The following is a 20,671-nucleotide window of genomic DNA, read 5'->3' as shown; positions in this document are numbered from 1 at the left end:
CCAGGGGCCTTCCAGATTTAGGAAGATACCCCTCCCCCCATTCAGGTAAATCGGGCCTGGAGAGAGAAGACAGTTCTGATGGAGGCGCCTCGGGAAGAGAGGGACAGTGTCTGGTCCTGGTCAGCTGACCAGTGGGACAACCCCTCTCTCCGGGAACAGACTGGGTGGTCATGAACCAGGGTTGTCTGGGTTGGGCGGGTCGAAGGCCCAGGGCACTGCACCCCGCAACTGTCGCTCCTGCAAAGAAAAACTCTGGGTGCGTATACGGCTTGTCACCTCCTGGGTGCGCAATGTGAGCCCAAAAATGTCCTCGTGGTAGCGTTGCTGATCCTGCGGGGAGAAAAAGGGCTCAGCTGGAGCTGGGCGCGCACACCTTGCCCCGCCCCCCCAGCCCCACTCGGACCCCGCCCTTCGTACCCGCAGCACGCCGATGACGTCACCCGCCTCGTCCAGCTCCATGTCGCCCTCTGTCGCCAGAATTCGCTGCACTGTCTGCAGCACGCTGGTTGCCATGGTGACATCCCCGCACACAAACATGTGGCCTTGCTCGAGGCACAGCACGCGGTGCACTTCCGTAGCCAGCTCAGTCCTCAGGATGTCCTGCACGTAGGTCTAGGGGCGGGGCGAACCCGGGCTGTCAGACCACCCGGGGCGCACGGTAGGCCTGGGGGCGGGGCTAGGGCGGAGGTGGAGCCAGGTTACCTCCCCAGCCCTCCACCTCTGATACCTTGGGGCTGCCAGGATCCCTGGAGAAGGCGGTGTGGACATGTCCAAACACCCCGCGCTGCTGGGCGTCCAGCACCTCATCTCGGTAGAGATGATCCAGTTGGGAGCATCGGCAGCCGAACACCAAAGTCATGGGAGCCGGCTGCAGCCCTGTCATAGGGACACAGCGTCTTGGGGGGTGGGGGGCCTCGCCCTGGGCGCAGGCCTGGCAGTGTCAACTCACAGGTCACTCTCGCCCAGGATGATAGCTAGTCTTTTGTGTTGGAGCAGCAACTATCTTGGTGTTTGGCCTCTTGGGGAAATATAGGAAAGGATACTTTTGCCCAATACCCTGGCGCATCTCTGATTTACAGAAGGAACTAACTGCTCAGGTGGTGGACAGGGGTGGACCCTCGCTAGAACCGGCGCTACTGACTCGATTCTGTGCCCATGGTCTTGTGTAACATCTCAGGTCCCTTCCCCATTCCAGCCTTATTCTCCTCCTTAAACCGGCCTCTCAGTCACAACATCCTTTGATTGACACCCCAGTGCCTGAACTGAATATTCTTGGTCAGTTTTTTAGATTTGGCAGCATCTAGGTGAGCTCTGGCATAGTCCCAAACCGACCTGGAGCATCTCTCCTGTCTTAACTCTTGTCCTGTCCTTCTCAAACCTTTCTTTATCTTTAATCCATTTCAACACCTACTATATGCCAGGGACCAGGAAGGCAAACACACTGGGCCCAGCCCTTGCCTCCCGCCGAACCCCATCCATCCAATAAGCTTCTATTTACCTTTGGTCCTAGTTTCTTGTACTTTCCTTCCTCCAGCTCCACCCCTTTCCCTCTAGATTATATGGCTCCCTCCTGACTTCTGAGCAGACCCTTAGCCTCAGTCTCACCTTTACTCTCAATATCGTGCAGTCGCTCTTGCCAGAATCCCCGGAAGGGTGCAATGCCAGTCCCTGGGCCCACCAGAATGCAGGGCAAGTTGGGATCAGGTGGCAGTCGGAAGGAGGGAGCCCTAGCCAAAGAGATTCCATCAAATCTCTCCATGCTTTTTCCATGGTTCTAGTCATACCGACCTTCGACTATACAGACAGGAAAGCCCAAGGCCAATGACAAATGAGTCAATATTTGTAAAGTCTTCAAATTAGTCTGTGGCTCATGCTAAGGAAACTGAGCTGGGTGTGGTGGCTCATGGCTGTAATCCCAGCACTTGGGTGGGTGAGGCAGGAAGATTACCAAAAGTTGAGGGCCAGCCTGGGCTACAGAACCACCACCACCCCCCGCCCCCACCAAAAAAAGAAGGGGCTGGCATGGCAGTGCATACCTACAATCCCAGCACTTGAGACGTAGAGGCCGGAGGATTAGGAGTTCAAAGTCATCCTCACCTATACACAGAGAGTCTAGGCCAGCCTGGGCTACATGAGACCTCTGCTATGGGCAGAGGGTCCCTGGGACTGTCTGTGACTTCTAGGGACTGAAGGATATTTAGGTAATTCATTTTAGAAGATTTTAAAAATAGGCATGGCAGTGCATGCCTATGAGCCTAGTTCTTGGGAGGTGAAAGGAGGAGGATTAGGAATTCAAGGACAGCCTCAACTACATATGGAGTTTGAGGCCAACCTGGGCTTTATGAGACTTTGTCTTAAAAAAAAAAACACAAAAAAATATGAGGAAGGAGGGCAGACTTTTGGATCACAAGGGAGCAACTGATTGTGTTTATCTTAAGTAATAGCCATAATGTTGGTATATGGTTTGTTTTGGGTTGACAGGTACAGTTTATTTGTAATTTAGTTTCCTGGATAGGATTGGGTTCCTGGTTCCAGCTAGTGCTACTCTGGGGACTCCTCAGTTCCACTAAGACTGGGCCTCTGGATGCTGGAGGGCAAGATTTCTAGACATGGCTAGAGGGAATAGAGCCTGGAGTTCCTCCATTTCCCTCCAACTCCTCAGTTGCACCATGGCCAAGGGTGATCTTTGATCTAGCTGGTGCGTCCTGGATTGAGTGGGAGCTTGGGGGTCATGGTACCAGAAGTCATGCTTTCCAACATAGGCTTCAGCCAAGGACACAGAGAGGTGTGTAAGGACCACACTTTCACAAAGCAACAGGGTCACTGGCTAATCCACGCTGTCTCTGGGAACTGTAGTTTCAAGGCAGGACTCTAAGTCCAAGTTATTGAGGCCCAAAGCTCAGCCACAGTTCTGATGTGACCCAATGACCCAACGACCCAATGTCCTTGATGAGTTACCAGCTGACCCCATGAGACACCCCCCGCAGATTCCTCACAGCCCCCACCACGCATGTAGTACTTTCTTACTCCCTGCTTGTTACACACATGCCCTCGTCTGGTTGTCCTTCCCCAACCCATAGACCTCACTTACCCCCTGATGAAGCAGGGTACCAGGTCTCCAGCCTTGAGTTGGCTCAGCCACGTGGAGCAGACACCATAGTGAAGAGGGCCCAGCCCATCTAGGGGTCAGGAGGAGAGGCCAGTAAGGGACCTGTCCTGGTCCTGCGGAGACCAGGCTTTCCCTGTTCCCAGCCTCACCCTGGGTCCTGTATGCCAGCACAGCCACAGTGATGTGGATCTCTCCTGGGTGGGTGCTGGGTGCTGAGCTGACTGAGTAGTACCGGGGCTGGAGCAGGGGCAGCTGGGTGAGGAGCAGTGGGGCAGGCAGGGCCACTGATGGGAACTGCTCCAGCACCTCCAACAGCGTGGGGCAGCGGAACCACTTCCACTCTTCATAGCGTCGGGGGTCCTGGAGGGCATGATGCACTGAGCTGAGAACCCTGTAGCCTCAGAATGACTTCCCTTCTTGATTCCTACCTAGCAGAGCCTCCTTAGAGCTATCGGTGCTCAGTTCAGGTCAACCAACCCCTCTTTAAGACCTTGAGCACCCAGAGATAAATTAGTCGTCCTGGTGCCAGGTCTGGCATGTTGGCCAGGAGTAGCAAGTCCAGGGAGGACCTTGTATGCATGGGGACTTCCTACCACTAACTGCCCCCCAACTTGTCCTCCTCTTTAGCCCTTGCTCCTTGCAGGGAGGCCCCCACCTGGCTGAGGGCCTCAAGTTCCTGCTGTTCGCTGGACTCTTCGGCCAGGGTGCTGAGCAGTTGAAGGAGACGAGGACTGGGCGGGGAAGTGATGTCCAGGAAGAAGGTGAGAGCCTGTCGCAGCGTGCATGGGGGCAGCCGGGGGTCCCGTACCCAGCCGGGGGGAGGGCCACCTGGGGGTAGTGCACAGGGAGCTCTGAGGGAGGGGTTCACTGGGACTGTGTTCTGAGCTCAAGTTCACTTTTTGGGGACTGATCACATGTCACTGTGTCTTACTGGACAGCTTTTCCCTGAATGGTGGAATGGGCCTGTCCGGGCAGCCCCGTTGTGTTTGGGTGTTTAGCTGGACTGGGCTGGTCTGAGTTCCACTGCCCCCAACCCCACTGAGTTATCTTAACAGGTACTGTTTTGGCAGAAGATAGGCCAGCCAAAGAGAAAATAGTCTGTGGGGAGAGGGTGGCTATGGGAGGAACCTTTTGGGGTGCCCGGTGGGTTCTGAGAAAGGACCATATGGCAACAAGTCCAGCCTGACTGGAATGACACTGCTGTGTCAGGCAGAGCCCAGGTGTGAAGGGGGTGGCAGCCCTGTCAGTGCTGAGCTCCAGGGGATTCCTCTACTGTCCTGCCCCGGCCCACAGTCCTCACCAGGGCTTCCCTTCTCCAGCTGCTCCACGACCACGGGCTCTGTGGGTGGGGGTGGGTCCTCCACACGGCTCAGCAATGCCTCCACGAGTCCAGGCCGGTTGGGTGGGCACACACCTATGTGGTCCCCTGGCTGGTACTGCAGCCCTCCCTGGCCTCCGGTGTCCAGGCGCACCAGGATCGTGGCCCGGCTAGGTGTGGGGAGGGAAACAGTTATGGGGGTGAGGGAATGGTGAGGGGACAGGAGAATGTGGGAAGAGCAGGGTGCTGGGATCTAGGGGAGGAGGGATCCTGGGAGGGAGGAGGGGGGGTGAGCCATCTTCCTCACGTAGATTTGCTGCTCTGCAGGTTTTCCACAGAGAGGATCGTAGCCTGGAACATCTTCCGCCTGTGCACGTGGGTCAGGCCTTGGGGACGGGAGGGATAAAGGGGTCTGAGCCAGGGAACAGGGAGGGCCTGGCCTCTGAGGGAGAATTCTGCCCCCTCCCTCCCCAGCCAGCAGGGGCAGGTCAAGGCCGCACCTGGCAGCAGCTGCAGGCCCTCAGCCTGGGTACTCAGTCGATACCTCTGGCGCTTCCAGCTGCGTTTGGGGCTGAAGATGTCCCGAGCAGCGGCCTTGGCATCCTCTCCCACACAGAAGGTCTCACAGGCGGCCTGAGGGATGAGTAAGCGAGGACCCCCGGGCTGCTTGCCTCCTGGGAGCTGCCTCAGTGAGAAGTGGGGGAGGGGCATGCCACAGGAGGTGGGGCTGGGCCTAGCAGCTGCTTAGCAATGTCCTTCTGTGGGGGTGGACAGGGCAGCCCGAGTTCCTACTGGTGGGGTTCCTATCGGCAACCCCACTGGTGAGAGGGAGGATGTGGAAGAAAGAGACTGTGGCTCAGGCTGGTGCTGACCTGGGCACCTTATTCTCCAGTCTGTTTCATGACTTGGCCACTAGCTTGGGGACCCTGACTTATCACACCTGCTGGTCACTTGTCTCACGAGTCCTGATCCCATGTCCCTGGGAATACACTGTTTGCCATATGGTGGCTCAGTTAAGGCAGCTGTGAACTCAGACCCGAGTTCAAATTCTGACTCTATACTTACATTTTACATGCCTCAGTTTCCCATCTTGACCCCTTATTAGGTTCCAGAAAAGATTACATGAGATACTTTCCTTTTTGAAGATAAGGTCTTATGTAGCCCAGGCTGGCCTCCAACTTGCTATGTATTGTCTTGAACTTCTGACCTTCCTGCTTCCACCTCCCAGGTAGGAGATTACAGGTGTGTGCGAACACACCTGGTTTATGCAGAGCTGGGTGAAACCCAGGGCTTTATGCATATTAGGCAAGCACTCTACCAGCTGAGCTACCCCCAGCCCTATAGATACTTTATGCAGAGCCCTTGGCACAATGTGTGCAGAAGGTCAGTGCTAGCTTACTGCTGGGCTGGACGGGGTATGTGCTCTATCTGTCTGTTCCAGTCAGGTAGAAAGCCCATGAGCAGCTTGCTGATCCAGGGCTTTCTGGCGATTGGCTGGGCCATATCATCAGGTTGTTACAGTTTCTTTTCCAGTGTTTGTAGTCTTATATCTCTTCCTTCCTTCCTTGGCCCTCTCCCTTCCTTCTGATTCCTGCTGCTACCAGCCCACTGAGCACAGTCTTCCTGCTTCTCAGATTCTCTGATTCATCTGCATCACCGAAATGGTAAAACTTTATGATGTCTCATTGTGCTCAGACACTTCCAGTAGCTCCCTTTCTAGATTCTCTGGGTCTTATTTTTGACTCCTCCTTTCCCAATCTTGAACTATTCCTTCCTAGCAAACCCTGTTAGTCCCCTGCCTTCCAAGATGCCCTCCTTCTTGTCTTGGATCCATACTGGCTGGAGTCCCAGATGGATGACAGATACAGGCTTCCCTGTGCTTAGTGAACAGCATCATTGTGGAGAGGATGAACCCTGCCAGCTCCAGAAATTCCCCCACTCTGTGCCCAGTGCTTAAAAAGTCAGTCCCTGGAACACTTCCTTGGCTAGTACCAGCCCTCTAGGCCAGGCACTGTCCACCTTCTCTGGTCCCTGGCTTCCTGTACTTCCTGCTGGCCTCATCTTCGCCTTGACCTTTGTCTGACCCTCTGGACTTGTCTATCTCCTTCCATCCTGCCCTGCCTGGGTAGGAGTCCTGGTGCCCTGGCCCTCATCCACTCCTGGGGCCAGTTTGTGCCTGCCTGAGGAGCACCCCACTGCAGGCCCTGCAAACTTTTGGCTTTGTTTCTGGATAAATGGGAAGCCTCTGTTGGTAGGTCCTGTTGTCCACTACTTGAGGTTGGTCCCAGAATGGCTGGCTATGTAGTGGTAAAATGAGGGCAGATTGGGAAAGGGACAGGATTAGGGCCAGAGAACTACACAAGGATTAGGAGGGCAGTGAGCCTCCAGCCTCAGTATTGCCGGTCTCAACTACGTAGGCATAGAGGAGGGGTCTCAGGCAGAACAAGGGGCTTGGTCCAAGTCAGATGTAGGGCACCCAGGGGCTCACCTGGAAGGCAGCCTGTGCCCAGCCACGAAAGGCCTCCTCCTGGCCACAGAGCTCGTCACCCTGGCCCAGCTGTAGTAGCCGCTCCCCACCCAGCTCTTCTAGCCGTGTATCCACAGCCCGTGCAAAGGCACAGAAGTGGGGGTAGGCCCGAGATCCCAGTCCAAACACACAGAACCTGAGGTACAGGGAGTGGTTGCTGGAACCCCCATGCCAGCCCACATCTACCCAGGTGGCTTGTCTCCCATGCACCCCCTTTGGTAAGGACCCCCAACCTGAGGGTGCCCAGGGCCCCTGCACTGTCTGTGTTGCTAGATTCCTTCCTCTTGCGTCGCCAAGAGGACACCAGGGGGTCTGAGCATGAGACACTGTTGAATCGGATTTTGTAACTCCTGGTAAGAGAGGATAAAAACAGGGCGTTACAGGGAGACTTGGCCCAGGCTCAGCTAGGGGATAGTTTCAGGGTCCCCACCTCTGGGGTGAGAAGGGTTGAAGGACAGCCTTGAGATGGAGCTTGGCTCTGCCTCTCCTCCCTCAGAAGGAGCCCTCAGGACTATAGGGCAATTTGTGGTCTTGGGTCTGGAAGTGAGGAGGTCCCCAGGGAGGGAGGGCCTTTGGGGCTGGACTGGTACCCAGGCCTCAAGTCTGTTCTCCAGCTTGTTGGAGAAAGACTCAAGGCACCAGGGTAAGGTTCTGGAGACCTTTCCCCTTTAGTGTCTCCACATGTCTCTTGTCCTCCCTCCCCAAGTCCACTCACTTATGTTGCTCAGGCCTTGGGGAGCTGTTGTAGGGGCCTGACATCTCCATCAACGCTGCTGCAAAGCTCTGGTCAGGGAAGTGTTTGCATCATGGTTAGTTTTATTTCAAACTATATAGAAATTTAAAACCATTGCTGGTCCTTATTATTCTTTATTAGTAACTTCGAATTTTGTTCTGAAAATTTCAGAGACTTGACTTTCTGAAAAATTATCCAACGGAGGTATGTAAAGTAATAAAAGAGAAAGCCTAACCTTATTCTCCCTTGAGACTTAACCCCATGCGTACACGTATCCTGCTGACAGGTGGAAACTCTCTAGCCTGTGTCAATGTGCACATGTTCCTTGGCTCACAGTGGGGTTACATCCGATAAATACCCATTGTAAACTGGAATGGCTGCAGTGGAACATGCCCTTCACACATCTTAGTTCAGCCAGGAAGCACAGAGGAGAGCGCTAGTGGTTTTCCCTGGAGTTGCAGGGCTAAACTGGGGGGCCCAGCTACTGAATTCAAGGACCCTACCACGTCTCTCGTCTGGGCACAGATCCAAATTCAAGATTTGAAATATGATTTCTTTTGGTCTTTTTGAGACAGGGTCTCCCTATAGCACCAGCTGGCCTGGATTTGCCATGTAGACCAGGCTGGCCTCGAACTCACAGAGATCTTCCTGCCTCTGCCCCACAAGTGCTGGGATTAAAGGCGTGTGCCACACTGCCTGGCTTAATTGAAATACAGTTTCTAATGGATGTATACTGCTTTTACATTATCATGAAATAAAAAGTCACAAGTTGAAACATACTAAATTGGGAGCTGTCTGTACTTACATGCATGTATAAGGTTAGAGGGTTTTTTTTCTGTTTTGCTTTTGAATGGAACCAACTATATAACTCTTGCATGCTTTAAAGTCACCATGCCCAGCTTTGCCTGCTTTTCTTTACCAATGACCTACTGTAGACAGCCTTCCAGGCCAGAACTTCAACCTGACCTCATTCTTTATAATGGCTACATCATATTCCTTCACTGGCCTGTACTGTGGTGTATGCCTTCCTCTGAATGGACACTGGCTTGTCTACAAACAGTGCTCCAATACCCTTACACACATGCCTTGCATCCTCATTTTTATGGCTCAGTCAGGTGGTTCTTCGAAATGGGGTTGCTAAGTGACGGGCCTTAAAAACTGAGTGGGCATGTTGGGTGTGGTGGTGCACACCTCTAATCCTAGCACTGGAGAGGCAGAGGCGGGTGGATCTCTATGAGTTTGAGGCCAACCTGGTCTACATAGTGAGTTCCAGGCTAGACAGGACTACATAGTGAGACTGTTTCAAAAACAGAACAAAATAAAAACTGGGTGGGTGGCTGGTGAGGTGCCTCAGTAGAAAATGGTGCTCGGTATACAAGCATTCAGTCCCTGGAGCCCATGTAAAGGTGAGAGGAGGGAACCAGTTCCACAGGTTCCTCTGACCTCCACGTTTGTGCTATGTTACACACACACACACACACACACACACACACACACACACACACACACACAATTTGGTGGGGTGGTTGAATCCTGTTTGCAGGAGCAGTAGATGGGAGACAGCCCTTTCCTGTCCATGTCAACACTGGATATGAGCAGGCCTTGGTGCATTTGCTAGTTTGGGAGTGCACAGAGCTCTAGGGCCCTTTGTAGAGTGTCCTGCCCCCATAGGTATCATTTAGGTGGCCCAGCTCAGGAGACTGCCCCACATCTTGGGGCCACCATGGAAACAACTTAGAAACTGCATTAAACGAAGCTTCTAAATACTAAGTATAGATGGAGCTGGGTAGTGGCTCCATAGGGTTAGCATAGTCAGCAACGTGTGACCTGAACTTCAGAATTGGTTTTGTTGCCTGCCTGCCTGCCTTCCTCACTCCCTCCTCTCCCCCTCCCTCCCTCCCTCCCTCTCTCCCTCCCTCCCTCCCTTCTGACAGGGTCTCATATAGCCCAGGTTGGCTTCCAGCTTACTTGCTATGTAGCCAAAAATGACCTTAAACTTCTAATCCTCTTGCCTCCAACTCAATGGATATGCCTCCACACCCGATTTATGCAGTGCTAGGGATGAAACCCGTGGCTTCACACATGCTAGGCAACACTCTACCAACTGGCCTATGTCCCCAGCCTTAAACTCCATTGTACAGTCCTGCACGTTTTCACAAACTGGATGTGCATGTGTGATCAGCATCTCCTGAGTACCACCTGCATCCTGAAGTCACCTTTGTGCCCTATGCTAGGGTGGGGAGCAACCACGCTCCTGATCTCTAACCCTGTGTAGGAGCGTTGCCTGATTCTGAGCATTAAATAAAGCGAATCCTACAGTATGCGTTCTTCAGCTCCTGGCTTCTTCCACTCTTTGTTTTGGAATTCATCTGTATTGTGTGTGTTGTAATTTGTTCTCAGTGCTGCATCACATTTGAATTTATCACTGTTTATCTAATCTATTGTTGATTGACACTTGAATTGTTTCCAGTGCGGAGTGTTATAAGCAATGCTGCTATAAACATTCTTGTCCTATCTTTGTGTAACTGCCCCATTTTCTGTGGGCTGTGTTCCCTACATTTATTCCATTAACATTTGAAGGGTAAAATTGAAGTGCTCAAATTTTAAGAGTACAGTTCAAGCTGGCCGTTTGCCAGCTTTTTTGAAAAAAGAAAGTTAAACTTACATCTGCCCTATGACCCAGTAATTTCACTCCTGGGTATTTACCCAAGAGAAATGAAAACATAGCCCACAAAAGCCTGGTGCAAGAATGTTCGTGACAGCTTTATTCATTGTAACCCCAAATTGGAAATAGCCCAAGTGTCCATCAACAGAAGGGATAAACAAGCCAGGTCTGGTCACACAATGAACAGCACTCAGCAGGAGAAATGGACAGAGTACTGGACTGTGGACATGGAGGAATCTCCAAAACATGCTGAGCGGCTGTGTGCCTCCTCTTATATGGTATCTGTAGCAGGTGAAACCCATTTGTCATGACAGATGTCACAACTATGGCAGGGAGACAGACTGGCAAAGAGATCGACTTGCAGAGACTAGTGAGGGAACTTCTAGGCTGGTGGAAATGCTCTATATCTTGTTAGTAGGACCGCGGGTTATGTGCGTGCGTCTGTGCGTGCGCAAGTGTGTCTGTGTGACTTTTATGCTAAAGAGTTAATGCATAGTATCATTTATAGTTTGGGTGTCTGTCCCCAGAATTCTTTTATTGGAAATGTAATCCGCCAGATCTTATGTTAATGGTATTTGGAGGTCGGCCCTTTGGACAGCGTTGGGTTGGGAGGGTTCTGCCCTCATGAATGGTTTAATCCACTCATGGATTAATGGATCAGTGTGTTGTATTGGGAGTAGCTTTGTTATAAAAGCAGCTCTCACCAGCGAGGTGGTGCACACCTTAATCCCAGCACTCCCAGAGGCTGAGGCAGGCAGATCTCTATGAGTTCAAGGCCTACCTGGTCTGCATAGTAACTTCTAGGCCAGCTGGGACTACAGGGAGACCCTGTCTCAAAACGATCAAAAAAAAAAAAGAAAAAAGGCAGCTCTCTCTGGCACACTTCCTCTCTCTTACCATGTGATGCCCTCTGCCACATCATGATGCACATGGAGAGACCCCACCAGATGCTGAGCAGATGCTCAGACTTTTTTTTTTTTAATTTTAAAATTGTGCACGCGCATGCGTGTGTGCGTGTGTGTGCGTGCGTGTGTGTGTGTGTGTGTGTGTGTATGTGTGCGTGCCATGGTATATGAGTAGAGGTCAGAGGAGAATTCCCAAATATTGATTCTCTCCTACCATGTTGGTCCTTGGGGATTGAACTCAGGTCTTCAGGCTTGGCAGCCTGGCTGATCCACCTCACCAACCTATTTTTGATACTGGCCTCAAACTTGCTATATAGCTGTGGATAACCTTGAACTCCTGATCCTCCTGCCTATACATCCCAAATGCTGGGATTACAGACATGCGTCAACACGTCTGACTCGTGGTATTTTTCTTTAAAAGGCAAATCAGAATGAGGGCTGATGGGAATTCAAAGCTGCCATGAGGAGGTACTAAGCACTCATCAGGGATTCGGCACCTGAAGCTGGAACAGATGAGTGGGTGGAAGTGCATTGGACTTGGGCAGTCTAGAGGCTCGGGGTGGAAAGATAGACTAACAATAAGGCATTTAGTGGCAGTGCCTTAGTGTTTTTTACTTATTTTTATTTTTAGATTTACTGAGCAAGTGAAGGAAGCTGTTTAATCTATGCTGGCATCTAAACAGTGCTTAGATTTCTTTTAAGAAAAGTAAAAGGAGAGGTTAAAATAAAGAAGTGAGTGGAAAAATCATTGTTTTTCTCATTTCTCAAGACCTGGGAGCAGACTGATCTCTGTGGTCAGCCGGGAAGTGCCCCTTCCTCATTGAAAACTTGCACTGATAGGAGACAGTTTGGGGACTGAGGGGCCAAGGTTCCCAGTAGCAGGTCCGTTAGGGAGTGGGGCCACCTCAGCACATCCTTTCCATCCTGGTGTGTGTGGGTGCCTGTCTAGCCACCCCTATTTCCAGCCTGTTCCCCTCCTCTCTGTCCTGAGAGCCTTACCTCTCCATTCTCTGGGGGATCTCCGTTCCCGAATGTGCTGGTCACCACCAACACCAGTGCTTCATGTTCTAGGGACACCACATCGTACTCATCCATGCACAGGACCTGCAGCGAGGAGATGATGTCTTGGAACTTGCCCCGCGCCTGTCCCTATCCTCTTCTCTCTAGGCTTCCTTGGAGAACAAGGCCTGACTGGACCAACCCAGAGTTCTTTTGGATTGCAACTTTCCTTTCCTAACCCTAACCCTAACCCTAACTCTGACTTTTCTTTCTTTCTTTTTTTTTTTCTTGTCTTTTTGAGACAGGGTCTCCTGTAGCCCCAGCTGTCCTGGAACTCACTATGTAGACCAGGCTGGCCTCAAACTCACAAAGATCTGCCTGTCTCTGCCTCCCAAGTGCTGGGATTAAAGGTGTGCGCCACCACGCCCGGCCCTGACTTTTCTTTTTTGAGATAGGCTCTCATGTAGCCCAGGATTGCCTTAAACTATGTAGCCAAGGATGACTCTGAACTCTTTTTGTTCATTTGTTTCATTTTCTTTTGAGACAGGGTCTTTCTGTAGCTCCAGCTGGCCTGGAACTTGCTGTATAGACCAGGCTGGCCTTGATCTCACAGAGATCCATCTGCCTCTGCCTCCTAAGTGCTGGGATTAAAGGTGTATACCACCATGCTCAGAGATCCTGAACTCTTGATTCTCTTGACTCCACCTTTCATGTGCTGGGATTACAGGGGTGCACCAGCATGCTGGGCTTGAACCCTGACTTTTAAACCTCACCTGTCCATGTCGACAGACTCCTGCCTTTATCCAGTCCCCTGGCCCTCAGTCTTACCCGGGGGTCAAACGCCTTCCGGAAGAGCCTCCCCAGCTGCTGTGCATAGCTCTGGGCTCTGCCAGTCTCAGAGCCATACAGGATGGTTGCCTTCACGCGCTTTGCCATCACTGTGCCCATGAGTGAGGCAGAGATCTTCACTGCACTGTGGGCAAGAGTCGGGTGAGGGCATCCTAGGTGCACAGAGGCTGGACCTCCCAGGAGGGGATCTAGACCTCAGCACAGCAAGGTCTTGGGGTTTTACCACTAGGCTTGTCCCACTAGGGTATGTGTGTGTGGGGTGCACTCCTCAGGTACCCACTTGGCCACTTCCTTAAAGGTCTTCTTCCTGGTGATGCCTGTGCCCTTCGCTGCACTTCCCTTCCAGGGGTCTGGCTGCAGGAGAGCAGAAGACATAGGTTAGTGGTTTCTGTTAGCTGCCTAGACCTGTGCCCAGTGGGCAGGAGTCAGCAGGGTTGGGCACCTGGTAGCGGAAGGCAGGTGACAAGACATAGTTGACCATCTCTTGATGGAAGACAGGAGTGAGGCTGCTGGAGATGGGGGGCACGATCCAGGCCCAGTCAGCAGGGCAGCCCCCCCTGGCCTTTTGTTCGTTCTCCAGGTGCTTCATGAAGGAGGCAGTGGCGGCATGGTGGTCCACAATGGTCACTTTGGCGAGCTGAGTTGGGAGTAGCGAGAGGCTGGCCTCAGGAGTGCCCTAGAGATCCCTCCTCTTCTCCCCCACCACTGTCACCGCTGCTCATTCTGTGTCCTGAGTCACTGCAAACTTGACATGTTCTGTGTCTCCTCAAACCATCTGCAGTGTGCATGGCCATATTTTTTATTTACTTATTTATTTTTTGTCTTTTTGAGACAGGGTCTCCCTGTAGCCCCAGCTGTCCTGGAGTCACTATGTGGACCAGGCTGGCCTTGACCTCACAGAGATCCACCTGCCTCTTGCCTCTGCCTCCCGAGTGCTGGGATTAAAGGCATGCACCATCATGCCTGACATATAGTCATGTTTCAAGTTTAATTTGTAATAGCAACTCTGACTTCAGTGTCTGTGTGCCCTGCCAGCAACCCAGAATACCATTAACTGTTTTCTTTTTTCCTTTTGCAGTACTGGGTGCTAGGACTAGAACCCAGGGCCTCACACCTGCTAGGCAAATGCTCTTCCACTGGACCATATCCCCAATCCTGTCATCCTTAACTCTTGAGACCCCACAGAGCTATTCACCAGGCACAGGTTTCCTCAACCACCCTTTCTAGCATGCACAGCAGTCCAGTATCCAGCATGTTCTCCATTCTGGTATCAGAGTTTCCATAGGCTAGAGGGTCCCACAGTATGTCCTGGGAACAGAGTTACTGAGCAAGGTTCCTGGCAGCATGTAGGTTCCATACTGTAACACCTGGAATAGCACTTGTGTGTCCAGAGCTGCAGGCCCAGTGTGCCCCCACAGCACATGGACTTGGCATGTCTCAGGCCTGCCTCGGTTTCCATGCACCTGCCCCCCACCACGTCCTGGCCAGTGTGCCTGCGTACCTGGTAACTGTGCAGCACGGCCACATTAATCTCCACGGCCGCCTTGTCTTTCCACAGGGATGAGGTTGTCCGGGTGTCTAAATCCATACAGACGGCCACGTCCTGGGCCAGGAAGTGGGGCATTGGGAGAAGTAGGCAGCAGTGAGTGGATGGATAGAAGCAGTTAGGGGTCTGGGGGTTCGGTAAGATTTTTGCTTACAAAGGCACCATGGAGCAGAGAGGGGCAGTGGACAGGTCACGTCTCAGCCCTGACCCATCATTTCTTATTCTGAAATGGGTCTTGACCTTCTTTGAGACCAGATCCCTTTACATGGTGGTTCATACCCGTGATCTCAGCAGTTGTGATGCTGAGGCAGGAAGATTGCTATGAGTTTAAAGTCAGCCAGGAGAATGCACATGCACGCACACACACACGCACGAACGTGCACATGCACACACATACCAGGTCTCCTTTGAGAAGTGGGTGAAAACTGCATACACATGCACATACACTTGCATACATGCACACACTTATGCGTGTGCATCCCCTCTCCCAGCCTGGTGGCTCCAGAGCTCATGCCCATCCTTGGACTTGACTCATCTCACATTCTCTCAATGGTCAGCACTCCACGTCCCCTTCCCCGAGTGTCCTCTCACCTCAAGAATGTTGTAACGGTGAGGGTCACACAAGTCCCTCATGCCAATCTCTGAGCTCATGTACCAGCCACTGAAGGGGGCGGCAGGGAACTCAAGGCCCCCGATTTCTAGCAGCATGTTGGACACAGCTGGGAGGGCGTACCAGCGCAGGCCCAGGGCAGTGAACCACTCCAGCCTGGAAGGATCAAACTTGAATCAGCCCTCGAATAGTGTTGCCAGCTGCCTTCCACAGCCCTCCTCAAAGGGCTCTGGTGCAGCCCCACTCCCACTCTGGCCCTTTCATGCTCACGTGGGGTGCTCCAGGGACACCTCGAGGACCAGCTCTGGGGGCAGAGTGAAGAGTTCTGGGGACTCATCAGGGGCCTGGAGCAGCAGAGGCAGCACGTCAAAGCGACCATTTCCTGGGGTCCAACCATGCTGGACACAGAGCTATGGAGAGCAGGCAGAGGTGGGTTCAAGGGCTGTGATCCCTGACCTCTCCAGGGAACCTCTCCATCAGCTGTCTCCCATCCTTTCCTTCAGGGGCCCCTCAGTGGCTGGGTCTCCATGCCCACTGGAGGACCCTCTTCCTTTGCAGCCAGGGCTTGCCTTGAACTCCTGATCCTCCTGCTTTGACCTCTGAATGCTAGGGATTGTAGGTGTGCACCACCCTTCCTGGCTTCCCATCTCTCATCCCAAGGATGGTTCCCTCTTCATGCTCTCTGACCTTCTCGATTGGACTCTCCATGCTTTATCCCAGGGCTTCCCTGTCCTTGTGAGCCCAGTGCCCACCTCAGTGATCTCCACGTTGGCAGGGTCCCCTCGCACGGAGCCATCCTGTTGCCTATAGCCTGCGTAGCGTATCAGCTGGCTGTTCCAGATCCGGAAGTCTCCCCGGCCGGGGCAGCGCTGGGGGAACACTGTGATGGCCGAACTGACATGGAGAATGGAGCTGGTCAGAGCTCTTCCTTAGCTGCCACCCAGGGTGGGCTGGGGTGGGGGTGGGGGCAGGCACGCTGCGCGGGGCAGGGGCACTCACCGAAGGTTGCCTCGGTTGGTGGCATACTTGATGTGGTTGCAGATGTAGGTGAACATTTCCTGTGCAGTTCTGCAGTCCCGGGCATCAAACACCTAGGCCAGAAGGGGATTGGGGGACAGGGATGAGGAGAGAAGTGGGGGTCTTGAGTGACAGCTGCAGAGGAGCAGTGGCATGGGGCTTGCTGGGAAAAAGGCAGTGGACTTGCTGTTCATTGACTAGTGCCCTCTCAACATTTGCATCCCACTGAACCCCACTGCCTGGCAGCCCCGCCCAGTACAGCCTGATCTTCCCAGGGCATGTCCCCATCCCACCAGAGGCCGACTTGATACCCAGCACAGAGGAGGTACCTGCTCGTTACTGAGCTGATGCCTAGGGAGGCGCCCAGTTGATGAGGAGCCCACCCAGGGGTTTGGGCAATGTGTTGCTCTTTGGCCAGCGTGCTCAAGCCAAGACAGACAACCTTCCAAATCCCTTGAGCCAGTACAGGGATGGGAAGGGGTGACTGCCCTTGGTGGCCTCTGGGAACCCTGCCATTGCTGGCATCCTGATGCCAGGAGGAGAAGGCTGGTAGGTCCCACCCTGCCTGAGGGAGGAGGAAATGTGACAGGGGATGGCAGTGGTTGGCCCCTGGCCAAGGGAGGGCCACAGCAGGGAGAGGAGCCTGCTTTGGAAGCCTGAAGGGTTCAAAGTTGAGCTAAAGCTTTGAACCACTTAAAGAGTCGGGCGAGTGGCAGACAGGATTGTTCTTATTTTACTGGAGCCGCCTTTGGCATTGCTGAGCATGTGGCTTTATTCCACATTCTTTAGTGGCCACTTATGACTCAGGAGGTCAAGGTCATAGATTCGCCTGTGGATCTCAGGCATTTTTTAGTGCTGAGGCTGTTGCTGTAACCCAGGCTAGTTTTGTGCTATGTACTGGTGTGAAGGAGGGTATGGGGCTGATGCTGCAGAGGATCTCAGGGGAGGGGAGTTTGAGGTGAAGGCCTGGCTGAAAGGAGCCAGTTAGCTTTTCCTCTGAGCTAGGGGTCCCCACTCAGCTGTCCTCATGTACTAAGTGGGTCTCGTTATTTTTGCCCTACTGCAGCCAAGACCTGCAGGTGTTACCAACAGGCTGAGGATGGTTCAGGGGCACCTGGGAGCTGGGCCCTTAGCTTTTATGCCTTCACTGCCTAGCCCCTACTGCTCAGGGGAGCCTTGGAGCATCCTACTCTCCTTCCCTCTCCTTTCCGTCCCGAAACCCATTTTGGGCTGTGCCAGCTGATCATACCTGCAGCTTTCCCCACTGGATCCGGCCCACACAGCGGGGAGCATTGCGCCAGGCCTGCTTAGCTCCGAATACCAACTCACTTTCCCGGAGCTGGTAGGTGCCAGTGGCTGCCACCTCAGCCTCTACTTCCTGAAGCCGCTGGTCATGGGCCTGGGAGCCACCCCTGGGGAGGAGAAGGGAAGGCCATAGGCCTTGGTGTCAGGACAGTGGGGAGGGAGAGGGACTGAGAAGTGAGTGGGTGATTAGGAGAGACCCACCTCTTGATGGAGCTGTAGTACTGGTTGATGAAGTCCCTGGCCTGACCTAACAGCTGCTCAGTGGGTAGAGGACCCTGGGAGGGCCGGCTCTGTAGCTTCCTTGGAAATACCAGGGATCCTAGGCAGCGTCTTGGGGTACAAGGTCCATCCTGAGCCAGAGGGACAGAGAACACAAAGGTCAGGATTGGGTCAGCATGCAGGGTCAGCTGTGGGTGGCAAGGGCCGAGGCAGGGGCTAGGCAGAGGAAGGGAAGTTCCAGAAGGCATGGACATAGGTCAGGGTTAAGACTGGAAATGGGGTGAGGTCAGACTGACAGGGTAGAACTTGGTTGCTAAAATCCTTGCAATAGCCCTTGAGTCCTCTGGTCCTCCCAAATCCTCACCATTTTTTGGAAAAAAGGGCCAAGTTAGAGCAAGGTGGCACTTTTCACATGGGCCTCTGCCTGGGACCAGGCCTCAGCCAACCCCCATCCCACCCCTAGAACTATGAATGGGCCGGTCCTTACCTGCTGAGCCTGGGCACTGAGGGTGTCGTAGGTAATGCTGCCCACTTCCCAGTTCTTCACTCGAGGGAACTTGGGTCCCTCTGGGGGCCGAGTTAGTGGGGAGCTGTTGGGATCCAGAGATAGACAGTCATGGGGGAGAGTTTGGTTTTTTTTTGGCCTCCTGAGTATAGCTCAGAGGTGTCTTGTCCTTGTATAGCATCTGTAACCCCCCAGGTTTGGGTCCCTTGCCTACCATGGGCTTCCTGACATTAAAAAAATTTTTTTAGTATTTATTTTTCTTTTATGTGTATGAGTGTATTGCCTGCATGTGTATAAGTGCACCTGTGTCATGCAATGCCCTCAGAAGTCAGAGGAGGGCATTAGATCCCCTGGAACTGGAATTACAGATGGTTGTTAGTTGCCATGTGGGTGCTGGGATTTGAGCCTTGGTCCTCTGAAAGAACAGGCACTGCTCTTGACCACTGAGCCATCTCTCCAGCCCTGGCTTCCTGACATATTTTGTCAGTCCTCTTACCTTAGGAGGTAGGCAGTGCCTTCTGTGCCCCCCACTCACAGACAAGGGCCTCGAGGCTAAGAAAAATAAATTCTGTAGCAGAGAGTAGTGTCCCAGCATTCAGCTAACCCTGGCCACTCTGCTGGCCTGAAGCTCTGGCCCAGGCTGGTCCTCACTCCTTGCGTAGTGCCTTTTTGACTCTTCTACACCTGAGTTTCTGTAGTTTGAATGTATTCTGCAGCTTTACAAGTTGAAAATTTGGTCCCCAGTGAAGCAGTGTTGAGCTGGAACTTTGGGAGGTAATGGGGTAGAGAGGGCTTTGCATTGTAGACTCCTAGTCGGTGGACTGTTGGGATCTAGTGGAGTGGCTCTGTCGTATAAAAAAGCTCTCTGGCCTGCCTCCGTGGTCTGGGTCCCTGCTATCAGATGCCCTCACTGCAGCGGATGAAACATGAGGCCCTGGGCAGAGAGAGGCAGAGGACCTCAACCTTCTGAACAGGGAGTGAAGTAAACCTCTGTTCTTTCTTTTGTTGGGGTGCGGTGGGGGGTAGCGGGGGGTTGTTGAGACATGTTTGGCTGGTCTTGAACTCTATGTAGCCAAGGATGGCCTAGAACCCTTGATACTCCTGCTTCCACCTCCCAAGTGCTGGGATTATAGTGAAGGGCCACTACACTGGCTCCTAAGCCTCCATTTGTCATTATACTCCGTCTCAAAGTACTGCATTTTTGGCGACTGGAAATGAAGTAGGCATGGACCCCACCTGAGGGGGCTGAGCAGGGAGAAGCCCCCACAGGGATTCCTCAGCTCTGATTTTATACTCCGTCTCAAAGTACTGCATTTTTGGCGACTGGAAATGAAGTAGGCATAGACCCCACCTGAGGGGGCTGAGCAGGAGAAGCCCCCACAGGGATTCCTCAGCTCTGATTTCCCACTCTCACCCCTCTCGACAGCAGCCGCAGCCATCGTGTGAAGGGAAGCCTCTGAGGCCTTATCACTTCCTCCCAGAGCCACCAGCCTGCTCAGGAGGAAGGGAGGGACTCACAGACCCTGGTGGCCTAAGCAGCAGCATCAGACCCTCAAGCCTTGGTGGGAGCTACTTGGCCTGACACCCCACTGGGATCCCTTGTCTTTCTTCTCTTCAGGGACCTCAGCCCCAGGGGAAAGAGCCTAGTAGTTCTGTCTCCCCTGCACCCCCAAGCGCCTGAATCTCTGGTACCAACTCTCTCCTGTTCTGTGACATTCCATTCTTACTAGAATGCCCCTCCTCAGCTCCTGTCTTAAGTAACCATCACTACTGTTTGTTGAAGGCTTCCTGAGACGTAGAACCTTCAGCCACATGAGGTAGGTAAGCACAGCCGAGTCCCCATTTTATTCACACAGAGGTCCAGCGAGGTTAAGTAACTTGCTTGAGATTAAACAGCTCTTGGCAGCAGAGCAGCATTCAAACCCTGGCCCAATTCTGTAGCTGGCCCCCTTGTCCCCACTTTTACCCTTTCCCCATTGGCCTTGTTCCTGGTCTTTCTTCTCAGCTGACCAGCCCTGTCCTGTTCTGTTCACACAGGTCTCTTTTTGCCTTGGTGACCTGGCCCTCTTGGATGCGCTGCAGGCTCCAGCTTGTTCAGGCCTAGTTTCAGGTCTCTACAACCCCTCTTGGTCACACATCTCACCTGCTCATAGCCATGTGGCCCTCACCTGTGGTCTGGTGCTGGCGGGGTCGGGGATGGGGATGCTGGTGCCTGGCTAGGCTCTGGTGCTGGAGAGGCTGGACCTTGCTTGCCACATAGTCCGAGGCTCAGCCCGAGCCCGAGGCCACAGGGTGGCCCAGGCTCCTGGCCCACACTCTTCAAGTTGCCCATGTCGGCTGCACTTCAACTCTGCAGCCTGCTCG

The 20,671-nt window shown here is 53.2% G+C and overlaps 1 protein-coding gene across 1 annotated transcript; it reads right to left on the bottom strand.

Moving 5' to 3' along the window:
* Window positions 1-57: 57 nt before the first annotated feature.
* On the bottom strand, window positions 58-20,671 carry Nos3 (nitric oxide synthase 3). Its single transcript, XM_008847212.3, has 26 exons — window positions 20,476-20,671; window positions 18,290-18,392; window positions 17,785-17,933; window positions 17,528-17,690; window positions 16,261-16,352; window positions 16,014-16,155; window positions 15,532-15,671; window positions 15,243-15,417; window positions 14,607-14,708; window positions 13,548-13,742; window positions 13,386-13,459; window positions 13,085-13,229; window positions 12,257-12,361; window positions 7,670-7,737; window positions 7,188-7,304; window positions 6,916-7,090; window positions 4,928-5,060; window positions 4,735-4,813; window positions 4,410-4,597; window positions 3,765-3,937; window positions 3,259-3,469; window positions 3,092-3,179; window positions 1,606-1,727; window positions 728-876; window positions 418-612; window positions 58-330 (listed from the first exon to the last, which is right to left on the bottom strand). Exons 1-26 carry the CDS (start codon window positions 20,637-20,639, stop codon window positions 169-171), a joined length of 3,609 nt encoding a protein of 1,202 aa, XP_008845434.1. The 5' UTR covers window positions 20,640-20,671; the 3' UTR covers window positions 58-168.

This window comes from Nannospalax galili, unplaced genomic scaffold, assembly GCF_000622305.1.
Source record: "Nannospalax galili isolate Female #2095 unplaced genomic scaffold, S.galili_v1.0 scaffold302, whole genome shotgun sequence".
Taxonomy (NCBI): Eukaryota; Metazoa; Chordata; class Mammalia; order Rodentia; family Spalacidae; genus Nannospalax; species Nannospalax galili.
Note: the sequence above shows the minus strand (reverse complement) of the source record. Positions and strands in the feature narration are given on the sequence as shown.

Excerpts from the sequence above, each read along its gene's own strand:
- Nos3 (XM_008847212.3), bottom strand. The coding sequence starts at position 20,639 with ATGGGCAACTTGAAGAGTGTGGGCCAGGAGCCTGGGCCACCCTGTGGC. Across the intron at positions 3,938-4,409 it reads GCTGGAGAAGGGAAGCCCTG|GTGGCCCTCCCCCCGGCTGG; the intron begins GTGAGGACTGTG and ends CACTACCCCCAG. Across the intron at positions 877-1,605 it reads GCACGATATTGAGAGTAAAG|GGCTGCAGCCGGCTCCCATG; the intron begins GTGAGACTGAGG and ends TCCCTATGACAG.